At 35.2% G+C, this 25,757-nt stretch overlaps 1 protein-coding gene across 3 annotated transcripts in view; it reads left to right on the top strand.

Moving 5' to 3' along the window:
- Positions 1-25,104, top strand: part of LOC143245306 (uncharacterized) — a 355,844-nt gene extending 330,740 nt beyond the window's left edge. For 2 of the 3 annotated variants that reach the window (XM_076491496.1, XM_076491497.1), the window contains 2 exons: positions 18,524-18,721; positions 22,975-25,104. In XM_076491496.1, coding sequence (XP_076347611.1) covers positions 18,524-18,720 — 197 coding nt within the window. In that variant the 3' untranslated portion in view covers position 18,721; positions 22,975-25,104. Of the gene's footprint in view, positions 1-18,523; positions 18,722-22,974 lie in introns of those variants that run through there. The other variant, XR_013025562.1, reaches the window with a different exon arrangement.
- Positions 25,105-25,757: the final 653 nt, after the last annotated feature.

Raw genomic sequence — 25,757 nt, 5'->3', positions numbered from 1 at the left:
ATCTATACATAGGTGTGTATGTGGGTATCTATCTATATATCTGTACATAGGTGTGTATGTGGGTATCTATCTATGTATCTATACATAGGTGTGTATGTGGGTATCTATCTATTTATCTGTACATAGGTGTGTATGTGGGTATCTTTCTATGTATCTATACATAGGTGTGTATGTGGGTATCTATCTATATATCTCTACATAGGTGTGTATGTGGGTATCTATCTATTTATCTGTACATAGGTGTGTATGTGGGTATCTATCTATATATCTCTACATAGGTGTGTATGTGGGTATCTATCTATTTATCTGTACATAGGTGTGTATGTGGGTATCTATTTATTTATCAGTACATAGGTGTGTATGTGGGTATCTATTTATTTATCTGTACATAGGTGTGTATGTGGGTATCTATCTATGTATCTATACATAGGTTTGTATGTGGGTATCTATCTATGTATCTATGCATAGGTGTGTATGTGGGTATCTATCTATGAATCTATGCACAGGTGTGTATGTGGGTATCTATCTATGTATATATACATAGGTGTGTATGTGGGTATCTATCTATATATCTGTACATAGGTGTGTATGTGGGTATCTATCTATATATCTATACATAGGTTTGTATGTGGGTATCTATCTATATATCTATACATAGGTGTGTATGTGGGTATCTATCTATATATCTATGCATAGGTTTGTATGTGGGTATCTATCTATATATCTATACATAGGTGTGTATGTGGGTATCTATCTATGTATCTATACATAGGTGTGTATGTGGGTATCTATCTATGTATCTATACATAGGTGTGTATGTGGGTATCTATCTATGTATCTATACATAGGTGTGTATGTGGGTATCTATCTATGTATCTATACATAGGTGTGTATGTGGGTATCTATCTATTTATCTGTACATAGGTGTGTATGTGGGTATCTTTCTATATATCTGTACATAGGTGTGTATATGGGTATCTATCTATGTATCTATACATAGGTGTGTATCTATCTATATATCTGTACATAGGTGTGTATGTGGGTATCTATCTATGTATCTATACATAAGTGTGTATCTATCTATATATCGGTAAATAGGTGTGTATCTATCGATATATCTGTACATAGGTGTGTATGTGGGTATCTTTCTATGTATCTATACATAAGTGTGTATGTGGGTATCTATCTATATATCTGTACATAGGTGTGTATGTGGGTATCTATCTATGTATCTATACATAGGTGTGTATGTGGGTATCTATCTATTTATCTGTACATAGGTGTGTATGTGGGTATCTATCTATGTATCTATACATAGGTGTGTATGTGGGTATCTATCTATTTATCTGTACATAGGTGTGTATGTGGGTATCTATCTATATATCTCTACATAGGTGTGTATGTGGGTATCTATCTATTTATCTGTACATAGGTGTGTATGTGGGTATCTTTCTATATATCTGTACATAGGTGTGTATATGGGTATCTATCTATGTATCTATACATAGGTGTGTATGTGGGTATCTATCTATGTATCTATACATAGGTGTGTATGTGGGTATCTATCTATATATCTGTACATAGGTGTGTATGTGGGTATCTATCTATATATCTGTACATAGGTGTGTATGTGGGTATCTATCTATGTATCTATACATAGATGTGTATGTGGGTATCTTTCTATATATCTGTACATAGGTGTGTATGTGGGTATCTATCTATGTATCTATACATAGGTGTGTATGTGGGTATCTATCTATATATCTGTACATAGGTGTGTATGTGGGTATCTATCTATGTATCTATACATAGGTGTGTATGTGGGTATCTATCTATATATCTGTACATAGGTGTGTATGTGGGTATCTATCTATGTATCTATACATAGGTGTGTATGTGGGTATCTATCTATATATATATACATAGGTGTGTATGTGGGTATCTATCTATATATCTGTACATAGGTGTGTATGTGGGTATCTATCTATATATCTATACATAGGTTTGTATGTGGGTATCTATCTATGTATCTATGCATAGGTGTGTATGTGGGTATCTATCTATGTATCTATGCATAGGTGTGTATGTGGGTATCTATCTATGTATCTATACATAGGTGTGTATGTGGGTATCTATCTATTTATCTGTACATAGGTGTGTATGTGGGTATCTATCTATATATCTCTACATAGGTGTGTATGTGGGTATCTATCTATTTATCTGTACATAGGTGTGTATGTGGGTATCTATCTATATATCTATGCATAGGTTTGTAAGTGGGTATCTATCTATGTATCTATGCATAGGTGTGTATGTGGGTATCTATCTATATATCTGTACATAGGTGTGTATGTGGGTATCTATCTATGTATCTATACATAGGTGTGTATGTGGGTATCTATCTATGTATCTATGCATAGGTGTGTATGTGGGTATCTATCTATGTATCTATGCATAGGTGTGTATGTGGGTATCTATCTATGTATCTATACATAGGTGTGTATGTGGGTATCTATCTATGTATATATACATAGGTGTGTATGTGGGTATCTATCTATTTATCTGTACATAGGTGTGTATGTGGGTATCTATCTATGTATCTATACATAGGTGTGTATGTGGGTATCTATCTATATATATATACATAGGTGTGTATGTGGGTATCTATCTATATATCTGTACATAGGTGTGTATGTGGGTATCTATCTATATATCTATACATAGGTGTGTATGTGGGTATCTATCTATGTATCTATGCATAGGTGTGTATGTGGGTATCTATCTATGTATCTATGCATAGGTGTGTATGTGGGTATCTATCTATGTATCTATACATAGGTGTGTATGTGGGTATCTATCTATTTATCTGTACATAGGTGTGTATGTGGGTATCTATCTATATATCTATACAGGTGTGTATGTGGGTATCTATCTATTTATCTGTACATAGGTGTGTATGTGGGTATCTATCTATATATCTATGCATAGGTTTGTAAGTGGGTATCTATCTATGTATCTATGCATAGGTGTGTATGTGGGTATCTATCTATATATCTGTACATAGGTGTGTATGTGGGTATCTATCTATGTATCTATACATAGGTTTGTATGTGGGTATCTATCTATGTATCTATGCATAGGTGTGTATGTGGGTATCTATCTATGTATCTATGCATAGGTGTGTATGTGGGTATCTATCTATGTATCTATACATAGGTGTGTATGTGGGTATCTATCTATGTATATATACATAGGTGTGTATGTGGGTATCTATCTATTTATCTGTACATAGGTGTGTATGTGGGTATCTATCTATATATCTCTACATAGGTGTGTATGTGGGTATCTATCTATTTATCTGTACATAGGTGTGTATGTGGGTATCTATCTATATATCTATGCATAGGTTTGTAAGTGGGTATCTATCTATGTATCTATGCATAGGTGTGTATGTGGGTATCTATCTATGTATCTATACATAGGTGTGTATGTGGGTATCTATCTATGTATCTATACATAGGTGTGTATGTGGGTATCTATCTATATATCTATGCATAGGTTTGTATGTGGGTATCTATCTATGTATCTATGCATAGGTGTGTATGTGGGTATCTATCTATATATCTGTACATAGGTGTGTATGTGGGTATCTATCTATGTATCTATACATAGGTGTGTATGTGGGTATCTATCTATATATCTGTACATAGGTGTGTATGTGGGTATCTATCTATGTATCTATACATAGGTGTGTATGTGGGTATCTATCTATATATATATACATAGGTGTGTATGTGGGTATCTATCTATATATCTGTACATAGGTGTGTATGTGGGTATCTATCTATATATCTATACATAGGTTTGTATGTGGGTATCTATCTATGTATCTATGCATAGGTGTGTATGTGGGTATCTATCTATGTATCTATGCATAGGTGTGTATGTGGGTATCTATCTATGTATATATACATAGGTGTGTATGTGGGTATCTATCTATATATCTGTACATAGGTGTGTATGTGGGTATCTATCTATATATCTATACATAGGTTTGTATGTGGGTATCTATCTATATATCTATACATAGGTGTGTATGTGGGTATCTATCTATATATCTATGCATAGGTTTGTAAGTGGGTATCTATCTATATATCTATGCATAGGTGTGTATGTGGGTATCTATCTATGTATCTATAAATAGGTGTGTATGTGGGTATCTATCTATGTATCTATACATAGGTGTGTATGTGGGTATCTATCTATGTATCTATACATAGGTGTGTATGTGGGTATCTATACATAGGTGTGTATGTGGGTATCTATCTGTGTATCTATGCATAGGTATGTATGTGGGTATCTATCTATGTATCTATGCATAGGTGTGTATGTGGGTATCTATCTATGTATCTATAGATAGGTGTGTATGTGGGTATCTATCTATGTATCTATAGATAGGTGTGTATGTGGGTATCTATCTATTTATCTGTACATAGGTGTGTATGTGGGTATCTATCTATATATCTCTACATAGGTGTGTATGTGGGTATCTATCTATTTATCTGTACATAGGTGTGTATGTGGGTATCTATCTATATATCTCTACATAGGTGTGTATGTGGGTATCTATCTATTTATCTGTACACAGGTGTGTATGTGGGTATCTTTCTATATATCTGTACATAGGTGTGTGTATATGGGTATCTATCTATGTATCTGTACATAGGTGTGTATCTATCTATATATCTGTACATAGGTGTGTATGTGGGTATCTATCTATGTATCTATACATAAGTGTGTATCTATCTATATATCGGTAAATAGGTGTGTATCTATCTATATATCTGTACATAGGTGTGTATCTATCTATTTATCTGTACATAGGTGTGTATGTGGGTATCTTTCTATGTATCTATACATAAGTGTGTATGTGGGTATCTATCTATGTATCTGTACATAGGTGTGTATGTGGGTATCTATCTATGTATCTAGACATAGGTGTGTATGTGGGTATCTATCTATGTATCTGCACATAGGTGTGTATGTGGGTATCTATCTATGTATCTATACATAGGTGTGTATGTGGGTATCTATCTATTTATCTGAACATAGGTGTGTATGTGGGTATCTATCTATGTATCTATACATAGGTGTGTATGTGGGTATCTATCTATTTATCTGTACATAAGTGTGTATGTGGGTATCTATCTATTTATCTGTACATAGGTGTGTATGTGGGTATCTATCTATTTATCTGTACATAGGTGTGTATGTGGGTATCTTTCTATATATCTGTACATAGGTGTGTATGTGGGTATCTATCTATGTATCTATACATAGGTGTGTATGTGGGTATCTATCTATATATCTGTACATAGGTGTGTATGTGGGTATCTATCTATGTATCTATACATAGGTGTGTATGTGGGTATCTAACTATATATCTGTACATAGGTGTGTATGTGGGTATCTATCTATGTATCTATACATAGGTGTGTATGTGGGTATCTATCTATATATATATACATAGGTGTGTATGTGGGTATCTATCTATATATCTGTACATAGGTGTGTATGTGGGTATCTATCTATATATCTATGCATAGGTTTGTAAGTGGGTATCTATCTATGTATCTATGCATAGGTGTGTATGTGGGTATCTATCTATGTATCTATACATAGGTGTGTATGTGGGTATCTATCTATGTATCTATACATAGGTGTGTATGTGGGTATCTATCTATATATCTATACATAGGTGTGTATGTGGGTATCTATCTATGTATCTATACATAGGTGTGTATGTGGGTATCTATCAGTGTATCTATGCATAGGTGTGTATGTGGGTATCTATCTATGTATAGGTGTGTATGTGGGTATCTATCTATGTATCTATAGATAGGTGTGTATGTGGGTATCTATCTATTTATCTGTACATAGGTGTGTATGTGGGTATCTATCTATATATCTATGCATAGGTTTGTAAGTGGGTATCTATCTATGTATCTATGCATAGGTGTGTATGTGGGTATCTATCTATGTATCTATACATAGGTGTGTATGTGGGTATCTATCTATATATCTATACATAGGTGTGTATGTGGGTATCTATCTATGTATCTATGCATAGGTGTGTATGTGGGTATCTATCTATGTATCTATAGATAGGTGTGTATGTGGGTATCTATCTATGTATCTATAGATAGGTGTGTATGTGGGTATCTATCTATTTATCTGTACATAGGTGTGTATGTGGGTATCTTTCTATGTATCTATACATTGGTGGGTATGTGGGTATCTATCTATATATCTCTACATAGGTGTGTATGTGGGTATCTATCTATATATCTCTACATAGGTGTGTATGTGGGTATCTATCTATTTATCTGTACATAGGTGTGTATGTGGGTATCTATCTATATATCTCTACATAGGTGTGTATGTGGGTATCTATCTATTTATTTGTACATAGGTGTGTATGTGGGTATCTTTCTATATATCTGTACATAGGTGTGTATCTATCTATATATCTGTACATAGGTGTGTATGTGGGTATCTATCTATGTATAGGTGTGTATGTGGGTATCTATCTATGTATCTATAGATAGGTGTGTATGTGGGTATCTATCTATTTATCTGTACATAGGTGTGTATGTGGGTATCTATCTATATATCTATGCATAGGTTTGTATGTGGGTATCTATCTATGTATCTATGCATAGGTGTGTATGTGGGTATCTATCTATGTATCTATACATAGGTGTGTATGTGGGTATCTATCTATATATCTATACATAGGTGTGTATGTGGGTATCTATCTATGTATCTATGCATAGGTGTGTATGTGGGTATCTATCTATGTATCTATAGATAGGTGTGTATGTGGGTATCTATCTATGTATCTATAGATAGGTGTGTATGTGGGTATCTATCTATCTGTACATAGGTGTGTATGTGGGTATCTTTCTATGTATCTATACATTGGTGGGTATGTGGGTATCTATCTATATATCTCTACATAGGTGTGTATGTGGGTATCTATCTATATATCTCTACATAGGTGTGTATGTGGGTATCTATCTATTTATCTGTACATAGGTGTGTATGTGGGTATCTATCTATATATCTCTACATAGGTGTGTATGTGGGTATCTATCTATTTATTTGTACATAGGTGTGTATGTGGGTATCTTTCTATATATCTGTACATAGGTGTGTATCTATCTATATATCTGTACATAGGTGTGTATGTGGGTATCTATCTATGTATCTATACATAGGTGTGTATCTATCTATATATCTGTAAATAGGTGTGTATCTATCTATATATCTGTACATAGGTGTGTATCTATCTATTTATCTGTACATAGGTGTGTATGTGGGTATCTTTCTATGTATCTATACATAAGTGTGTATGTGGGTATCTATCTATATATCTGTACATAGGTGTGTATGTGGGTATCTATCTATTTATCTGTACATAGGTGTGTATGTGGGTATCTTTCTATATATCTGTACATAGGTGTGTATGTGGGTATCTATCTATGTATCTATACATAGGTGTGTATGTGGGTATCTATCTATTTACCTGTACATAGGTGTGTATGTGGTTATCTATCTATGTATCTATACATAGGTGTGTATGTGGGTATCTATCTATTTATCTGTACATAGGTGTGTATGTGGGTATCTATCTATGTATCTATACATAGGTGTGTATGTGGGTATCTATCTATATATCTGTACATAGGTGTGTATGTGGGTATCTATCTATTTATCTATACATAGGTGTGTATGTGGGTATCTTTCTATGTATCTATACATAGGTGTGTATGTGGGTATCTATCTATTTATCTGTACATAGGTGTGTATGTGGGTATCTATTTATTTATCTGTACATAGGTGTGTATGTGGGTATCTATCTATGTATCTATACATAGGTGTGTATGTGGGTACCTTTCTATGTATCTATACATAGATGTGTATGTGGGTATCTATCTATATACCTATACATAGGTGTGTATGTGGGTATCTATCTATATACCTATACATAGGTGTGTATGTGGGTATCTATCTATGTATCTATACATAGGTGTGTATGTGGGTATCTATCTATATACCTATACATAGGTGTGTATGTGGGTATCTATCTATGTATCTATACATAGGTGTGTATGTGGGTATCTATCTATTAAGCACAAAGCTACACAATGGGCTATCTGTGCTCTGCCCACTACAGGTATCGAAACCCGGTTTTTAGCGTTGTAAGTCCGCAGACATACCGCTAAGCCACTGGGGGGGGGGCTTTCGAATGTTAAAGACATATTTATGTAAAACTGTCTTAACAAAGGATATATAATTTATTCATATATCATTGATTAATGTAACCAATCTGTTTGTACGTAATTATGCTCAAAGCCATCTATGCTCTGCCCACGACGGGTATCGAAACTCGAATTTTCACGTTATAAATCCGAAATAAAATACCGCTGTGCCACTGGGGAGGCAACGTAATCAACCCACGTTTTCCCCTTTCTCAAAGTATAGTTCTAATTGCTTTAGTATCAATAAAGTGGCAAAGATTCTGCCACCACCCACATGCACACAGATACATAACAAACAACAGCAAAGTTTTACCTTTATACCTGTGGTAGTAAATATAAAACAAACATCTAAGCACGCCCTCTACACTTCTACACTCAATAACACAACCTCTTCAAACATGTGGTCAGCTATCGGTCAAACAACAGTAATGTTACGACAAAACTGCTGCAACCAGAAATGACTAGTGGTATGTGTCGTTAGTTCGTTTTGTTTGTTTATTCACTTGGGTTCAAAGTAACTGTTGTTGAAAAAATTAATCTATTAAAACTATACATTTATCTTACAATTCAGAACGTGTTCAATAGGTATAACTTGTTACACCTGCGATTATATAAAAATCGAAAAAGATATAAAAAAAGACAGATGTGCAAAGTGCTAATCCCTGTTGATAGTTATCGTGGAAGATAACTATTTAAACTTCAGTGTTACAAATTGGGAGGATCTAAGGGGAGGACCCGCAGTTGATTACGTCACTAAAATAACAATTCGCAATTTGCCGGAACACTTACAATTAATTGTAGTGTCGCCATCTTTCGATTTTAAAAAAAGAAAATTCCATATCTTAGCTCCGGCAAAAATAGCGCGTTGAAATGACACATCTCTGTTTTAATTGGCTCGGCATGGCCAGGTGGGTTAAGACATTCGACTCGTCATCTGAGGGTCGCGGGTTCGAATCCCCGTAGCACCAAACATACTCGCCCGTTCAGCCGTGGGGGCGTTATAATGTGACGGTCAATCCCACTATTCGTTGGTAAACGAGTAACCCAAGAGTTGACGGTGGGTGGTGCTGACTAGCTGCCTTCCTTGTAGTCTTACACTGTTAAATTAAGGACGGCTAGCGCAGATAGCCTTCATGTAGACTTGCGCGAAATTCAATAGAAAAAAAAAACTGTTTTAATTCCTGGTTAGGCTCCATCTGGTGGAGATAAAATAAAACGTTCAAAGAATTCTATGTTATTGAATCAGCAAAGTAACAAATAATTCGTCTAGTTTAGTTTCGACTTCCGATGTATTTTACTTGTGACTAAACAATATTTCAGTTACACACTATAATTGATCTCCCACATATTCAACACATAAATATTGTTTGTCATTGATCGCCACATGCATTAAGTTGGGAGAAGTCATTATCATATATTAGAGTGGGTTAACCTCTACATCTACCCTAGCTTTCCATAAGAAGACTGATTTCGAAAGTACAAAGATGTGTTATAAGTTGGCTCAAAGATATAGGGTTTCCTCGGAGGCAAAGCGCAAGTTTACCGGGGGAGAACTGTAAGTTATATATAGCTTGTCAGTGGTAAACTGAAACTTATATTGTTTCGCGGGGAAAAATGACAAAATTACAAAGGTTGATTAAATTATATCAAAACGATTTGAAAGTTTCATCACGTCATCGCAGTCACCAAGTCTGGTCGTATTCTATCTGACGGCTGTGTATCCTGACAACATTACGAATTCGTAATTTCCAGTTGGAAAGGCTCCACCGTAAGGCTTTTTTCATATTCAGAGCACACCCCTCTTCCCTGCTGACTTTTGCAGACGAAGATCTTTCATGACTGTGTTAGATACTGGGGCGCGTAGACGGCTTTTACCACTAAGCTTTGTGTCTATGGTTTCTCACCCGTGACAAACATTCTGCATTTTGTTTACCACGACGGGGGTAAACTGTTGCTGATTTATTCATATTCCGTTTGTTTCCAGATCCATTACATATAAGGGATACATTTGTTTTCGAAACTGTAAATGCCCAAACTGAGCGCATTTTTACAAGTGTCAAAATGGGTTGTTACATACACTTCTTAATATTCAATAAAGTGTCTCTGACACCGCACTAACTATGTCAAAATGTAGTTCTGATACATTCCTTTCCACTTTATGTCGGCTGTTGTTTTCACGACACTTTCTGATTTTCATATTAAAAGATTTTATTATAATTTACTTGGCCCATTTTGTATGTATATCTCTATATATACATATATGCAAGTACATTATACATACGGGTGATTTGTTATACAATGACACACACACACATATCTATATATATATATATATAGATGGATGGATAGATAGAGATATGTTTACTTAGTTTTCATAAGATAACCACATGACAACAAGTGAATTACAAATGTTCTTCAATGCGATTGGTCAATGGTGAGTTTAAATACTTAAGTGTTGAACCACTATTCGACATGCACGCAGAGCAGGTAGCCAATTGTATTGAACCTTCCGTTAACAACCGTTATAAAACACTGAACAAAGTTAGAACAGTCATTACTCATCTTTATCTAAATATAGCAACTAATTACTCAACCTTTCATTTACTGACGAAGATTCTATTATAGTCTGGACACTATTAGGACGGGCCCGGCATGTCCAAGTGGTTAGGACGCTCGACTCATAATCTGAGGATCGTGGGTTTGAATTTCCGTCACACCAAACTCGTTCGCTCTTTCAGCCGTTGAAGCATATGATGTTTAATCCCACTATTCGTTGGTAGAAAAGTGGCCCAAGAGTCCTACACTGCTAAATTAGGGACGGCTAGTGTATCTTTGTGCGTATCCACAATATTCAGAAACAGAGAAACTATTAGGAATCACATAATGTTAGGATAAAAATATATCATGTGTGTATACAGACAGTATTGTCCACATTATTTGTTTTGTTAAGTCTATCATAAATTAGGGACGGCTAGCGTATCTTTGTGCGTATCCACAATATTCAGAAACAGAGAAACTATTAGGAATCACATAATGTTAGGATAAATATATATCATGTGTGTATACAGACAGTATTGTCCACATTATTTGTTTTGTTAAGTCTATCATAAACAGAACAGGCACGGTACCAAGTTGTCATTATATGATTTGGTTTGAATTTTGCGCGAAGCTACACGAGTGCTATCTGCGCTAGCCGTCCCCAATTCAGCAGGGTAAGACTAGAGGGAAGACAGCTCGTCATCATTACCCACTACCAACTCTTGGGCTACTCTTTTACTAACGAATAGTTGGATTGACCGTCACATTATAACGCCCCCACGGCTGAAAAGGCAAGCATGATTGGTGCGACGGGGATTCAAACCCGCGACTCTCAGATTACGAGTCGAGTGAGTCATTATATGTACTAGTAGATTGCTCCACATTGTATTTGTTATTTCGGTCACATACATACATATATATATACGCCACTTCCATTGTTGTAAAATGCTTAACAGTCCTGACTGATGCTAAGAATCACTGGTCCTCTACTTGTCAGCGACACGTTTCACATTCAAACTTAATTATTAACATACAACTAAAGTACACAGAATTTATTTCTAAGGTTAATTATCATTGTGTTACTGTAACATGCACACACTCGTACCTTGTCGTAACATGTGTTGTTACAATTATCACAGTAAATTCTATCTTTACTCAGGTTTGTATTATCTAATCTGTAACAATATATCACTCATGGCCGAGAGACATGCTTGGCTTATTTATTTTCATATCTACAACCATCCATGTAGAAAAACACGCACGTACGCAGAAGTATGTGCATACGTTAAAAGCATTTCGAATGTTGTTGCTGTTTTGAATTAAGCACAAAGCTACACAATGTGCTCTGCTACCACGGGTATCGAAACCCGGTTTATAGCAGTGTAAGTTCTCAGAAATATTATTATGTCATTTGAGGGCGTGTAACAATGCTTAGCATAACATTTGTTCTCATATGAACACCTTTTCAGACTGGCGAAGTGTAATTCTATATCTAGCTAGCTCAATGCTAAACATCGATGTTCGATCTCCGCGGTGAGCATAATAAAAATAGTTCAATGTATGGTTTTGCTATTAACAACAAATAACCAAACATCCTATGCTTCCAATTTCTAATTATTTTCGATTGAACATAGTAACATTTATTGATAATTATTTAAGCCTAGCATGGTCAAGTGGTTAAGGCACTCGACTCCTAATCCGAGGGTCGCGAGTTTAAATCCCCATCAAACCAAACATGCTCGCCCGTTCAGCCCGTATTGCTCGGTTTGTTTCACTATTCATTGGTAAAAGAGTACCCAAGAGTTGGCGGTGGGTGGTGATGACTAGCTGCCTTCCCTCTAGTTTTACACTGGAAAATTAGAGACAGCTAGCGCAGATAGCCCACGTGCAGCTTTGCGCGAAATTCAAAAACAAACAAACAAACAAGCTACATTTCTGAGGCGTGCTTTTACCCAACTCAACTTTATTTGCCCCGCTAAAAACCGGGTTTCGATACCCGTGGTGAGATAGCCCATTGTGCAGCTTTGTGCTTAATTCAAAACAACAAAAAATAATTTTATTTCTTATAAGGATCTCTACCAGCCTGCCCTCAATCTGAAATTCTTTCAGCCAGGTTAGAGTAAATTAATCTATAAGATCTTAGGTGTGGTCAAATACAGCAATCAAAAGGGTTTGTCCTCACGAGCCAGAAACTATAATTAGATATCAAATCGCTAAAGAGATGAGGGAGTTATAAGTTAAAGGTTTGCACTTGGAGAAACAAACAAAAACAACTCAATAACGTTGCTAAAATTGAAATAAACACGCTGCACTTATACGTTTATTAAATAACCGAACGATCATTTGATCTATGTTCACGTGAGCATTATACAAGGGTAATCAGTGGCAAGTCCTAGGGCCTCTAACTCTAACATTTGGGGATCTGTAGTTGAGTCAGATACAGTGCACAGAACCCTCTGAGAAGCTTTGGGCTAAAATAACACAAACACATGAAAAAAGACGTTTGTGATTGGTTTGAATTTTGCGTAAAGCTACACGAGGGCTATCTGCGCTAGCCGTCCCCAATTTAGCAGTGTAAGACTAGAGGAAGACAGCTAGTCATCACCACCCACTACCAACTCTTGGGCTACTCTTTTACCAACGAATAGTGGGATTGACCGTTACATTATAACGGCCCCACAGCTGGGAGGGCGAGCATGTTTGGCGCGACGGGGATTCGAACCCGCGGCCCTCGGATTAGGAGTCGAACGCCTTAACCCACTTGGCTATGCCGGAACTTCATTGATATGACATTGTTAATTATACCATGGAGAGTCTTTGTTTTAAAAATCGTCTGTTCCTTAAATGAAATAAACATCGTGGTGTTTCACAAGATAAAATATGTTCCCCTAAACTCAAACTTGTGTGAATAATAGCACAGTTGTTGTACAGATAAAAACACGTTAAGTTTCATATGTTTTCTTACAAATAATGCACGTTTTAGAATTCAAGATTGCGTTTATTTAAATACAGTTTATGTTATAAAATCACATTTTTACCACTTGTTCGTAGATTGTATAAAATTTAACACAAGGGTTATGTATCAATCAATGCTCTGCAGTTATGGTTTTAGTTTTTTATTAAACCTACACAATAGGTTACGAATATTCTGTTCACAGCCTCTTTTTTGTAAGCCCACAACGACCGTGTTGTTTAAACTTCAACTTATATTGTAGTACACAAGTGTTGCTATTTTAAGCACACTGTTTTATACAGTGTTTTCAAAGTTTGTTTTTAACCCTTTCTTATGCACAATTTTGTAAAGATTTGAGTAAGTTACCAGAAAAAGTGAAACTTTCGCTCACTAGGTGTTTTTTAAACCATGATTTGCAGTCATACCTTTCCCCAGCGAAATCATTTCATTCGAAACAGTTTGCCCCCCCCCCTCTCCGCTGGTTCAGCGGTACGTCTATGGACTTACAACGCTAAAATTAGGGGTTCCATTCCCTCGGTGGGCTCAGCAAATAGCCAGAGGTGGCTTTGCTAAAAAAAAAACACACACACGAAAGAGTTTGTTAAGACGTAGCTCCCCTAGTGATATCCCATTATTTTAATTAATGTGTAAAGTTTCTCCTATTAAAACCTTACTTTTATCAACAGTTTGAGAAATTATAGTTTTCCACTGAAAATACTTTAATTTGAAAGCAGTATCTTAATCTCTCATGTTGTGTTAAAATGACAGACTTTTGCTCAATTATTTTTTAATTATAGGAATTGTTTCTAAAGATATTAGTCTGTCAAAATGTTTTGGAATCGAAGGCGGTGCTTTTGAAATATGGCTAATACGCTCATATTTCGTGGCCCTCCAGTGGCTCAGCTGTAAGTCTGAAGAGTTTATAACACTTAAAACCGGTATTCAATAGAATCAACATCACAGTCCACTTGTTTTGAGCGTGTGTGTTTTTTTTTTATAGCAAAGCCACATCGGGCTATCTGCTCAGCCCACCGAGGGGAATCGAACCTCTGATTTTAGCGTTGTAATCCGGAGACATACTGCTGTACTAGCGGGGGGCCCACTTGTTTTGAAATAATATATTGACATAACTCAAACGTACATACAAACATATGAAAAGACAAATTTCTTCTTCTCTACTATATTTTTACAAATCAGGCTGTGATAATTTCATTTTAAAAATCGCCACAATACATTTTACCTCTAAATTCAAAATGACACAATCTTTCAATGCGTACTTCCTTCCACCTTAACAAAAGTCTAGAACATTCCACGCAATAATAGTGAGTTAAAACAATAAGAATAATTCAGAAAGTCCAAGTAACATGAATTAACAATATAACAGTTGCTAATCTCATAACAATTGAAAGTACACGTTACACAACCAACCTTTCATAAACAATTACATAACCTTGCCATAAACTCTTGCTTCTAAAAATAACTAATAATGACACCCACGTTATATAAACTACCCAAATTATAACCTGGCACTAAATTTAGCTGACACAGCTACGCTGGTTTTGAGCACGATCAAGCTTCGTTGTGTAACGAAAATGCAACTATGACACAATTGTATATATGTAAAAACGGCTGGTTTGGGTTGAGAAAATATTTTTCGCTCCTCTGCATAAAAATTTTTCTCAACCCAAACGAGCCGTTTTTACATATTTTTCTCTACAAGTGGGTTTTCTCGTCATCCCTGATATAAGACAGTTACGGGTATGAGATTTAAGTATGTTTACAGGTGTATATTACACATTGGGTTGAGAATGTTAGAAGTTGGAAAATTTTTTGTTCCTGTCAGCCATTCTTCTTATGAGTGAGGTTATTGTATTTCGAGATGATAGTTTTGAACTGTTTAGTGACAATTGGGCTACTGAGGATAAGAAAAATTCTATGGTTCGATTAAAAATATTGGAAAACTTTGAATTATTGTTGTTTAACATCTTTACGATGTTCTGTTCACTGTTTGAAAGAAGTACCTATAATTTTAAAATGTCCAAACCAATACGTTAATTCTGGTGTTTCCCTAATAGAACACTACTGTAACAAATTGACTTCACTAAGAGTGTACGTATATAATTATTTACACCGTATCTTCAAGCTTGAAGCACAGCAATAATATTGTAAATAACCCAATATTACTGTTAGCATGTTACTCAACGACAAGCCTAACGTACGAATACAGAATATAGTTCCGTGGAGGATTACTGTACGCAAACAGTAACCATTTCTTTTAATAAACATATTATCGGCAGTCCTTCCTCCATATTTGATGTATCTACTTTCCAGTTTGTTCCGTTACACATTTCGAAGTGCTAAGTCATGACACAGTTTTAACAAAATATTTATTCACTCTAACAGATCTTTTTGAGCAGTCGTCGTTAAACCCTCTGAATGTTTAAATTTCTTGTTGTTAATTCTCTGCACTGAACACTTCAATGTCCAGACACAGATTACTCGATCAGACATTTCCTACAATACATTCTCAGGCATTTGTTCTCGCAATGTTTACGTAACATACGTAGCTTGCGCCATCTGTAGTTGATGTTTGAAATTTGTTTGGAAGATGCTCCATTGTAAAGACATATATATTTTTCGTTTGTACGAAAGCCTGTAAAGAAAACCACAATAAAGTCTAAACTGTGTCCGTTTTCAACCTAATTAATATAATTATAATTTACGCAACAGTCTCGATATATGACATTTTTATATGCAAACTGCATTAACGGTAAAAATCGTGTCTCGTTTCATTTAAATAAATATTCATGATCTGCATGAACAAAAAACTGTTACCCAAAACCACAACTGAGAAACTGTTGTTGTTTCAAATGTCTACATCGTCTTAACGATTTGACCAATGACATATATTTCATGTCACGATTCAACAGAATGCCTACACAGTGGAAGCCATAGAGACAGTCCTGTGTTTTAATCAGTATATTTGTGAGCATTCCTTAAAATGATTTTAGATATATTAACAGAAACGTGGCACTGCTTCAGTAACTTATGCACCACTGTAACAAGGTCCTTTTCTTCAGTCACGCTATAGAATGGGTTTTCATCTACATTAAGTCAAGATAACCCAAATATCTACTTAATATAACAAAGGGCAATTCATCAAACATTGTCCAACCTAACTGATTCAAATCAGTGTAATTCCTCAATATCTTCTCTACATTACGATATCTCAGATTTTAATAACGTTTGTCATTATTTGATTATCACTAGAATATTGTTATGTACTTTAGAATTAATCATGACCTAATTTTATCACTAGCATATTGTTAAACTTTTAGAAATACCTTTACCTTATTTGTTTATTGCTAAAATATACATTTCTCAATGTTTGGGTTGAGAATTTTTTTTTTATGTAAAGGAGAAAAACTTCTTCGGTCATCGTCAGGTTCACAAAGAAAGAAAGAGGTAACTGACCGGAAGCTGACCACATGTTTGAAAGGGGTTGTGTAACTGAGTGTCGAAATGTAGAGGGCGGTATTAGATGTTTGAATATATAATTTTATTTATTTTATTATTTTAATATAGATATAAAGATGTTCGTTTGTATTGGTTTATTTTGGGTTTAAGTTGTTGTATAAGTAAGGCTTCTTTAATTTTGCGTTTGTTTATGTTTGTTTCTTTATTTAGTATTTGAGTGTTTTCTATGGTTATGTTGTGTTTATTTGACTTGCAGTGTTCGAAAACGTGTGAAGGTGACTTTTTATGTTCTTTGAATCTGATTTTCATTTTTCTACTTGTTTCTCCAATATAGAAGTTGTGGCAGTTATCACATTGTATTTTATAAATAATGTTGGTTTGGTGTTTGTCAGTGTAGTTTTTACATAGTATAGACCTCAGTTTTGTGCATGGTTTTTAAATAAATTCAGTATTAACTGGGATGTCATATTTTGTTACTAGTTTTTGCCAAATGTTGGTTATTTTTCTGCTGATGTCGGGAATATATGGTATGCAGCAGTATATGGTTCCGTGATTTTTTGATTCGTGAGCTGTATTTACTTTAGTTGGTTGATTTTGCTTTCTGTCTAGATGTGTGCGTATAATGTTTTCTACGGTTTGTGGAGGAAACTTATTGATGTTGATGAAGTATTGTTTTATTTTGTCTAATTCATCATTAATTTTATCTGGTGAGTTTAGTTTTATGGCTATGTTTATTTGGTTTCTTAGTATGTTAAGTTTTTGTTTTGTTTCATGTGCTGAGTCCCAAGGAATGTATAGTCCAGTATGGGTGATTTTTCGGTGGATTTCAATTTTAAATTGTGTATCGGTTCTTGTAATTTTGAGGTTAAGAAATGATATTTGATTTCTTTCTTCCTGTTGACATGTGAAGTTAATGTTGGGATGTATAGAGTTAATGTGATTGAAAAATTAAGTGTGTGTTCTGTAGATTTGAATCGCTAAAATGTTATGCGTTTCAGAATTCATCATGACCTAGTTTTATCAGTGACATATTTTGTTAAACGTCATAAAATCCATACGTAATGTCGCTTTAGTAATATTGAATATATTAACAGAAGATATTATGAACTGATTTTTCAAATCGGACGTGGTACACATTTTAGAGAAGCCACTTCTATGTGTAGGATGTTATATCATCCATTGTACCTATTTAGCTATATTAATATGTTTTATTCTCTCATATGTATTTTAGACACCCTCAGCAGCTACACTCCGAGCATGCTCTGTACTGACAATAAATTTCAACTGGGACTTCACCGCCCAATGCACCGACGGCCACCCACTTTACGTTCTACTGATTCAACCATTTCCGTGGAAAGTGTTCCAAAATCAACTGAAGTTGGTGACACTACGTCTTGGTCAACGTTTTCGTCGGATCTACTATTCTGAGGTTTGGTTTCACCTTTCTGTAACTGCTGTATCACCAGTACAAACAACTGTATGCTGTACGTGCTGTGTTACAGTTGGTGTTAGTTTTACGTGATGAACTTGAGACCACGTCAGACTGTATTTTTACATCATTTATATGACCAAAACGTTAAGACGACTAGGATGGGTTCAGAAGGAAATCCATCCCAGTCCATCCATTGATAACCGCAATGGCTAATGAACAAAGCATTCCTTCTTTTAGGGGTTATTTTACGTTTAGCTCGGACAATATCTTGCTGTTCCAAACAAAGTTCAATGTGCAGTTGGATTTTTTTTTTTTTACAGGTGCATTTTTGTATATAAATACCATGTATGTCACACTTTAAGTTAATAATGGACAATGCAGTATTTGTTAAATTTTAATATTGTTACATAAACTTTCAACACCAAAAATGAAAAATATATTATGGTAAAGGCTGGTTGCTAGGTGCATCTTTGTATGCTAACTATAAACTTGGTGTTATTAAGTTTATTTATAATGTTGACAAGTCTCGCGAGAAAAACAAGCGAAAAAAGCCCAAAACAAACGGCGCTAACTGGGTGGGCCCCAAAATGTACGATTGTGGGTGGGTGTTTTAATTCAACAGGATTTGGGATAAGATGATTCTAAATGTGTAACAATGTCGATCACCGTAACCACTGCTACAAACCTTTTATTGTTGTGCTACTACAAAGAATAAAGACCTGAGAACGAAACAAGCTTCCACCACCACTAAAAAAAAAACAAAAAAACATAACTCTTTAAAAATTATAGCGACTTTTAAGAGAAAAGAAGCCCAAGAACTATTTACTGTGTGGATCAGAAATAGAACATCCACTGTAAGGTACTTTACTTTTGGACATTCACTGTAAGGTACTTTACTTTTAAACATCCACTGTAAGGTACTTTACTTTTAAACATCCACTGTAAGGTACTTTACTTTTAAACATCCACTGTAAGGTACTTTACTTTTAAACATCCACTGTAAGGTACTTTACTTTTAAACATCCACTGTAAGGTACTTTACTTTTAAACATCCACTGTAAGGTACTTTACTTTTAAACATCCACTGTAAGGTACTTTACTTTTAAACATCCACTGTAAGGTACTTTACTTTTAAACATCCACTGTAAGGTACTTTACTTTTGGACATTCACTGTAAGGTACTTTACTTAAATAGAAGCTCTGAACATCCACTGTAAGGTACTTTACTTAAATAGAAGCTCTGAACATCCACTGTAAGGTACTTTACTTTTGGACATTCACTGTAAGGTACTTTACTTAAATAGAAGCTCTGAACATCCACTGTAAGGTACTTTACTTTTGGACATTCACTGTAAGGTACTTTACTTTTGGACATTCACTGTAAGGTACTTTACTTAAATAGAAGCTCTGAACATCCACTGTAAGATACTTTACTTTTGGACATTCACTGTAAGGTACTTTACTTAAATAGAAGCTCTGAACATCCACTGTAAGATACTTTACTTTTGGACATTCACTGTAAGGTACTTTACTTAAATAGAAGCTCTGAACATCCACTGTAAGGTACTTTACTTTTGGACATTCACTGTAAGGTACTTTACTTTTGGACATTCACTGTAAGGTACTTTACTTAAATAGAAGCTCTGAACATCCACTGTAAGATACTTTACTTTTGGACATTCACTGTAAGGTACTTTACTTAAATAGAAGCTCTGAACATCCACTGTAAGATACTTTACTTTTGGACATTCACTGTAAGGTACTTTACTTAAATAGAAGCTCTGAACATCCACTGTAAGGTACTTTACTTAAATAGAAGCTCTGAACATCCACTGTAAGGTACTTTACTTTTGAACGCCCACTGTAAGGTACTTTACTTTTAAACATCCACTGTAAGGTACTTTACTTTTAAACATCCACTGTAAGGTACTTTACTTTTAAACATCCACTGTAAGGTACTTTACTTTTGAACGCCCACTGTAAGGTACTTTACTTTTAAACATCCACTGTAAGGTACTTTACTTTTAAACATCCACTGTAAGGTACTTTACTTTTGAACGCCCACTGTAAGGTACTTTACTTTTGAACGCCCACTGTAAGGTACTTTACTTTTGAACGCCCACTGTAAGGTACTTTACTTAAATAGAAGCTCTGGACATCCACTGTAAGGTACTTTACTTTTGAACGCCCACTGTAAGGTACTTTACTTAAATAGAAGCTCTGAACATCCACTGTAAGGTACTTTACTTTTGAACGCCCACTGTAAGGTACTTTACTTTTGGTATTGGTTCATTTTACAGTGGGTCTGGCATGGTCACGTGGTTAGGGCACTTGACTCGTTATCTGAGGGTCGCGTGTTCGAATCCCCATCACACCAAACATGCTCGCCCTTTCAGCTATTGGGATCTTATAATGTGACTGTTAATCTCACTATTCATTGGTAAAAGAGTAGCCCAAGAGTTGGCGGTGGGTGGTGATGACTAGCTGCCTTCCCTCTAGTCTTACGCTGCAAAATTAGGGACGACTAGCGCAGTTCGCCCTCGTGTAGCTTTGTGCGGAATTCAAAAAACAAACAAACATAGCAGCTATATTGAGATACAAGAAATATTTCATATTAGCTTATATTTATAGTCCCTAAAACACATATATATTCCAAAACCTACTTTAGGACATCATAATAGGCCCAAAAGTGGTTATTAGTCACTAATAAGGAAAAGTAAGAATAATAGAAGTAAGTGTTACAACAGTTTCTGTTGTAAGAGGGTTCATTGACAGTGTTCGAATGTGGAACCACATATCTTATAGGTGGAGCCACTTGGATCAGTTAAATACCCTTCCGAATTTCCAGCTGGTGTCTTGGTGAATCAGAATAGAACACCAGTATCAATCCGTGATAAGGAGAAAACCCACTTCAAAAGAAAATTATATATGTAGAGACGGCTGGTATGGGTAGAGAAAGCATTACGTAGAGGAGCGAACAACGTTTTGACCTTCTTCGGTCATCGTCAAGTTCACAAAGAAAGAAAGGATTACTGACCGGTAGCTGACCACATGTTTGAAGGCGGTTGTGTAATTGAGTGTAGGAATGTAGAGGGCGTGCTTAGATGTTAGATATATTTATTAATATAGGTATAAAGTTGTTCCTTTCTATTGGTTTATTTTGGACTTGAGTTGTTGTATAAGTGAGGCTTTTTTTAATTTTGCCTTTGTTTATGTTTGTTTCTTTATTTAGTATTTGGGTGTTTTCTATGGTTAGGTTGTATTTATTTGATTTGCAGTGTTCAAAAACATGTGAAGGTGACTTTTTATGTTCTTTGAATCTGGTTTCCAATTTTCTACTTGTTTCTCCAATATAGAAGCCGTGGCAATTATCGCATTGTATTTTATAAATAATGTTGGTGTTGTCTTTGTCAGTGTAGTTTTTACATAATATAGACCTTAGTTTTGTGCCTGGTTTTTGAATAAATTTGGTATTAACTGGAATGTCATATTTTGTTACTAGTTTTTACCAAATGTTGGTTATTCATTCCTATACTCAACTATACAACCGCCTTCAAACTTGTGGTCAGCTACCGGTCAGTAACCTTTTCTTTCTTTCTGAACCAGACGATGACCGAAGGTCGAAACGTTGTTCGCTCCTCTATTAGTGTTTTCTCTAGCCATACCAGCCGTTTTTAAATACGTAACCAGTATCGATATCGTGTTGTTGAAACGCTGAAAATTCCCGCGCCTAAGGGCTCGAGCTCTGAATCTTTTAAGCACCTAGCGACACCTCTGTCCTTTCCTGTTATCGATACTTCACAAAAATGGGAACTCCAAACAGTGAACAAACAATTTTTTTCTGAAGAAAGGTGATATTTTCAAACTTTGTCACCAACTTGACTTCATATATGCCTCAGGGTACTCGAGGGCTTACCTGTCTTAACCTGTCTTATAAGTCTTTCCTTGTTATAACGTGATCTGAAAATCTCTTTTGCGTAATAAACATATGCTGAGCAGCGCTCAGACCTGTTGGTTTTTGTTAAGCTCATGTGTCACGCTTACTTGGTGTTAATATATATATTCGTATTTTAGTTTTAAACAGTTGATAATTGAAAGCAATCTGTCTGCATCTAAATTTCGAACGACTTTGCATATTTAATTTATGTATATAGTATGTTTATATTATTTAATTAATCATTACTGTTTCCGTATAGTCACATCTGTGGTGAATAAAGACTCAGTTTGAATGTATGTTTTGTTTTTTGTAGGTTTATGGAGCTGATGACATCCATGCCATTTTTATATCAAATTAATTACACAACAGACAATGTGAAAGAATATGAAAAATACATGAAATAAAGGATTTTCTCAAGTTATTCCACACTTGGAAGGAGTTTTGGAGATGTGCATGTTGTGGAATACGAGCCTCCATTACAATTATTTGAAGAAGGGGATTCACAGAGGTCCCCACAAAACATTCCTTGTCCCTACTGAGCCCCCACCCAAAAAATGTAGAGTTACTTATTACATGGAGAGAATCGAGTTCTTTCTGCATTTTCTACAACACTATTGGCACCTTTCTACGACTTCTCTGAGGGTTTGCAGCACCCAGTTTGAGAACCCTAATTTAGATCATCAAATGTGGTTTTATAAACTTCTAATACATGTATGAATCTGGCAAAGTGTAAAAAATATCTTTTTAAAGGTATAGCCTTTAAAGACGAGTGAACTCTTAGATCATAGATTTAGGCGAATAGGGAAAAAAGTATATAATTTCGGGTGAAAAACATTTTCGAAGTCGATCGGATATACTTTAACAAAATTTCATTTAATATACTAATAAAATCAATCAAAAATGTGTGTATAAATATATTACAATAAGGGTTAGGAAACTAAAGGTTACAAGTTGAAAGAGTTCAATCATTATTCTGAAGATAAAAATCACTTGTTTCGTTTTGTCTTCAGTTTCACTTATTATCGTATCAATTCCAATAGTTTCGCAGTTTGATATATGTATCCAAACTGGTCACATTTATAAAACTGTTTATTGAAAACTGTTGGTGGCAATTCGAGATTTTGCATAAAAACGTCAAAAGTTAGAAATGTGTAAAAATCATGTTGTGATAACCTGAAGTAAAAATTGACTTACGTGAAATATCGTTCACATCAAATTATTAGTAAGAAAATTACTTTGTTATTTATGTTCGAAAGGAATGTGTGCCCATGACTCGAGTGTATTTAGTCTGATTATGTTGTATCGAATATTTTTTTTTTAAATCTTGTAACAAATAATGAAGTAAATACGTTTCAACCAAGAACTCATAATCACAATATTTAACAGTGATGTCAGAATCAAGGAGGACTCGTAATTAAGTTACTGACTTTACTTCAGCACTTTCAGCACCAGGAAGCAAAGTCATTATCGATTTTGTGATTTGATATCCACACTTTTAATTTGTATATTTTCGTGTTTAGTTACCCCCTGGCGGGATGCTAGAAATTCCATTTTGTCAGTACTTAACACTAACTTTATTATCTAAAAGTCTTCTAATGGTTCAGTTGTAAGTATGAGGGCTTATAACACTAACAACTTGTTTCGATACCCGCGGTTGGCATAGAACAGTTAGCTCATTGTGTGGGTCTGTGTTTAAAAACAAACACAGGTCTTAACACCTGGAAGTTGAAGTGTGTTTTTTATAACATAGTTATGTTATTACAGTTTAAAAAAGAAGGCAGGTTAGGGTCTAACTATTTTACTGTCAATAACTGACGGAACAGGGTGCACTTCAGGGCGAAATTCAATGCGATTGGTCACTGAGGAAATGTGTGGTTGGATGTTGTACTTCAAAGCTTGAAGTACAACAGTTTATATTTATAACGCTCGTTACAAGTTAGTAGTTTTAACAAAAGGTGAAAAATATTTTGGGATTATGAACTAGATGTAGCCAGTACTAATGAACTTGTAACAGTTTTCATAGATGCTATAAAACATGCCACTTAGCTACAACGTCAACTTGTGTTAAAGAAGTGTTTTAGTTGAAGGTATGTGATTGTATTAACTCTAACTTTCGTGAGATTATTTTTTTTTATATGTAATATGACCTTTTGTTTGTTTTTAAAGTAAAGATACGTTGAGCTATCTGCAATGTCACCACGGGTAATGAAACCCTGGATTTCCGTTATTAAGTCTGTATGCTTAAATCTCTAGCTATGAGAGGGCTGATAGTGTGTGGCAATAGTATTTATATCAAACCATCGTTCTAAGTATTGGAATACTGTGTGAATCTAACGCTGTGAATGAACCTAATTTACTAAGCCTAACCAAACACAAAAGTCTTGTCTGTTAATGAAATTTGCCATATGTAGAAGTACTTTCTTCGGAAATAAAATAATGAAAATCACAGATTATGTTTTATTTAAAATAAGTCCAAACGAATCGCTTATTATTCGTCACTTACGAATAACTAACTAGCAGCCATCTATTGGCCCGGCATGGCCAAGCGTGTTAAGGCGTGCGACTCGTAATCTGAGGGTCGCGGGTTCGCATCCCCGTCTCGCCAAACATGCTCACCCTTTCAGCCGTGAGAGCGTTATAATGTTACGGTCAATCCCACTATTCGCTAGTAAAAGAGTAGCCCGAGAGTTGGCGGTGGGTGGTGATGACTAGCTGCCTTCCCTCTAGTCTTACACTGCTAAATTAGGGACGGCTAGCACAGATATCCCTCGTGTAGCTTTGCGCGAAATTCCAAAACAACATTAATAACACCATCTTTGTTGTACTTCAGATTCCGGTTTTTCTTTTGCTTAAATTTTTAAACGAATTGTTTGTCTTTTCATACTGGTGATAATCAGGCTGTTGGTACATATGGTATCTATTCAAGTTAGAAATTTAAATACGTCTTAAAAAACTTAAAATAGAATAGAGAAAACATAGTAGAATTCTAAATTTACTATAGAACGCCACGTCTGGTTGTTCCACTATAAAACACCACGTCTGGTTGTTCCACTATAAAACACCACGTCTGGTTGTTCCACTATAGAACACCACGTC

Source organism: Tachypleus tridentatus, chromosome 2 (assembly GCF_004210375.1).
Source record: "Tachypleus tridentatus isolate NWPU-2018 chromosome 2, ASM421037v1, whole genome shotgun sequence".
NCBI lineage: Eukaryota > Metazoa > Arthropoda > Merostomata > Xiphosura > Limulidae > Tachypleus > Tachypleus tridentatus.
This window is presented reverse-complemented; position numbering and strand designations above follow the sequence as displayed.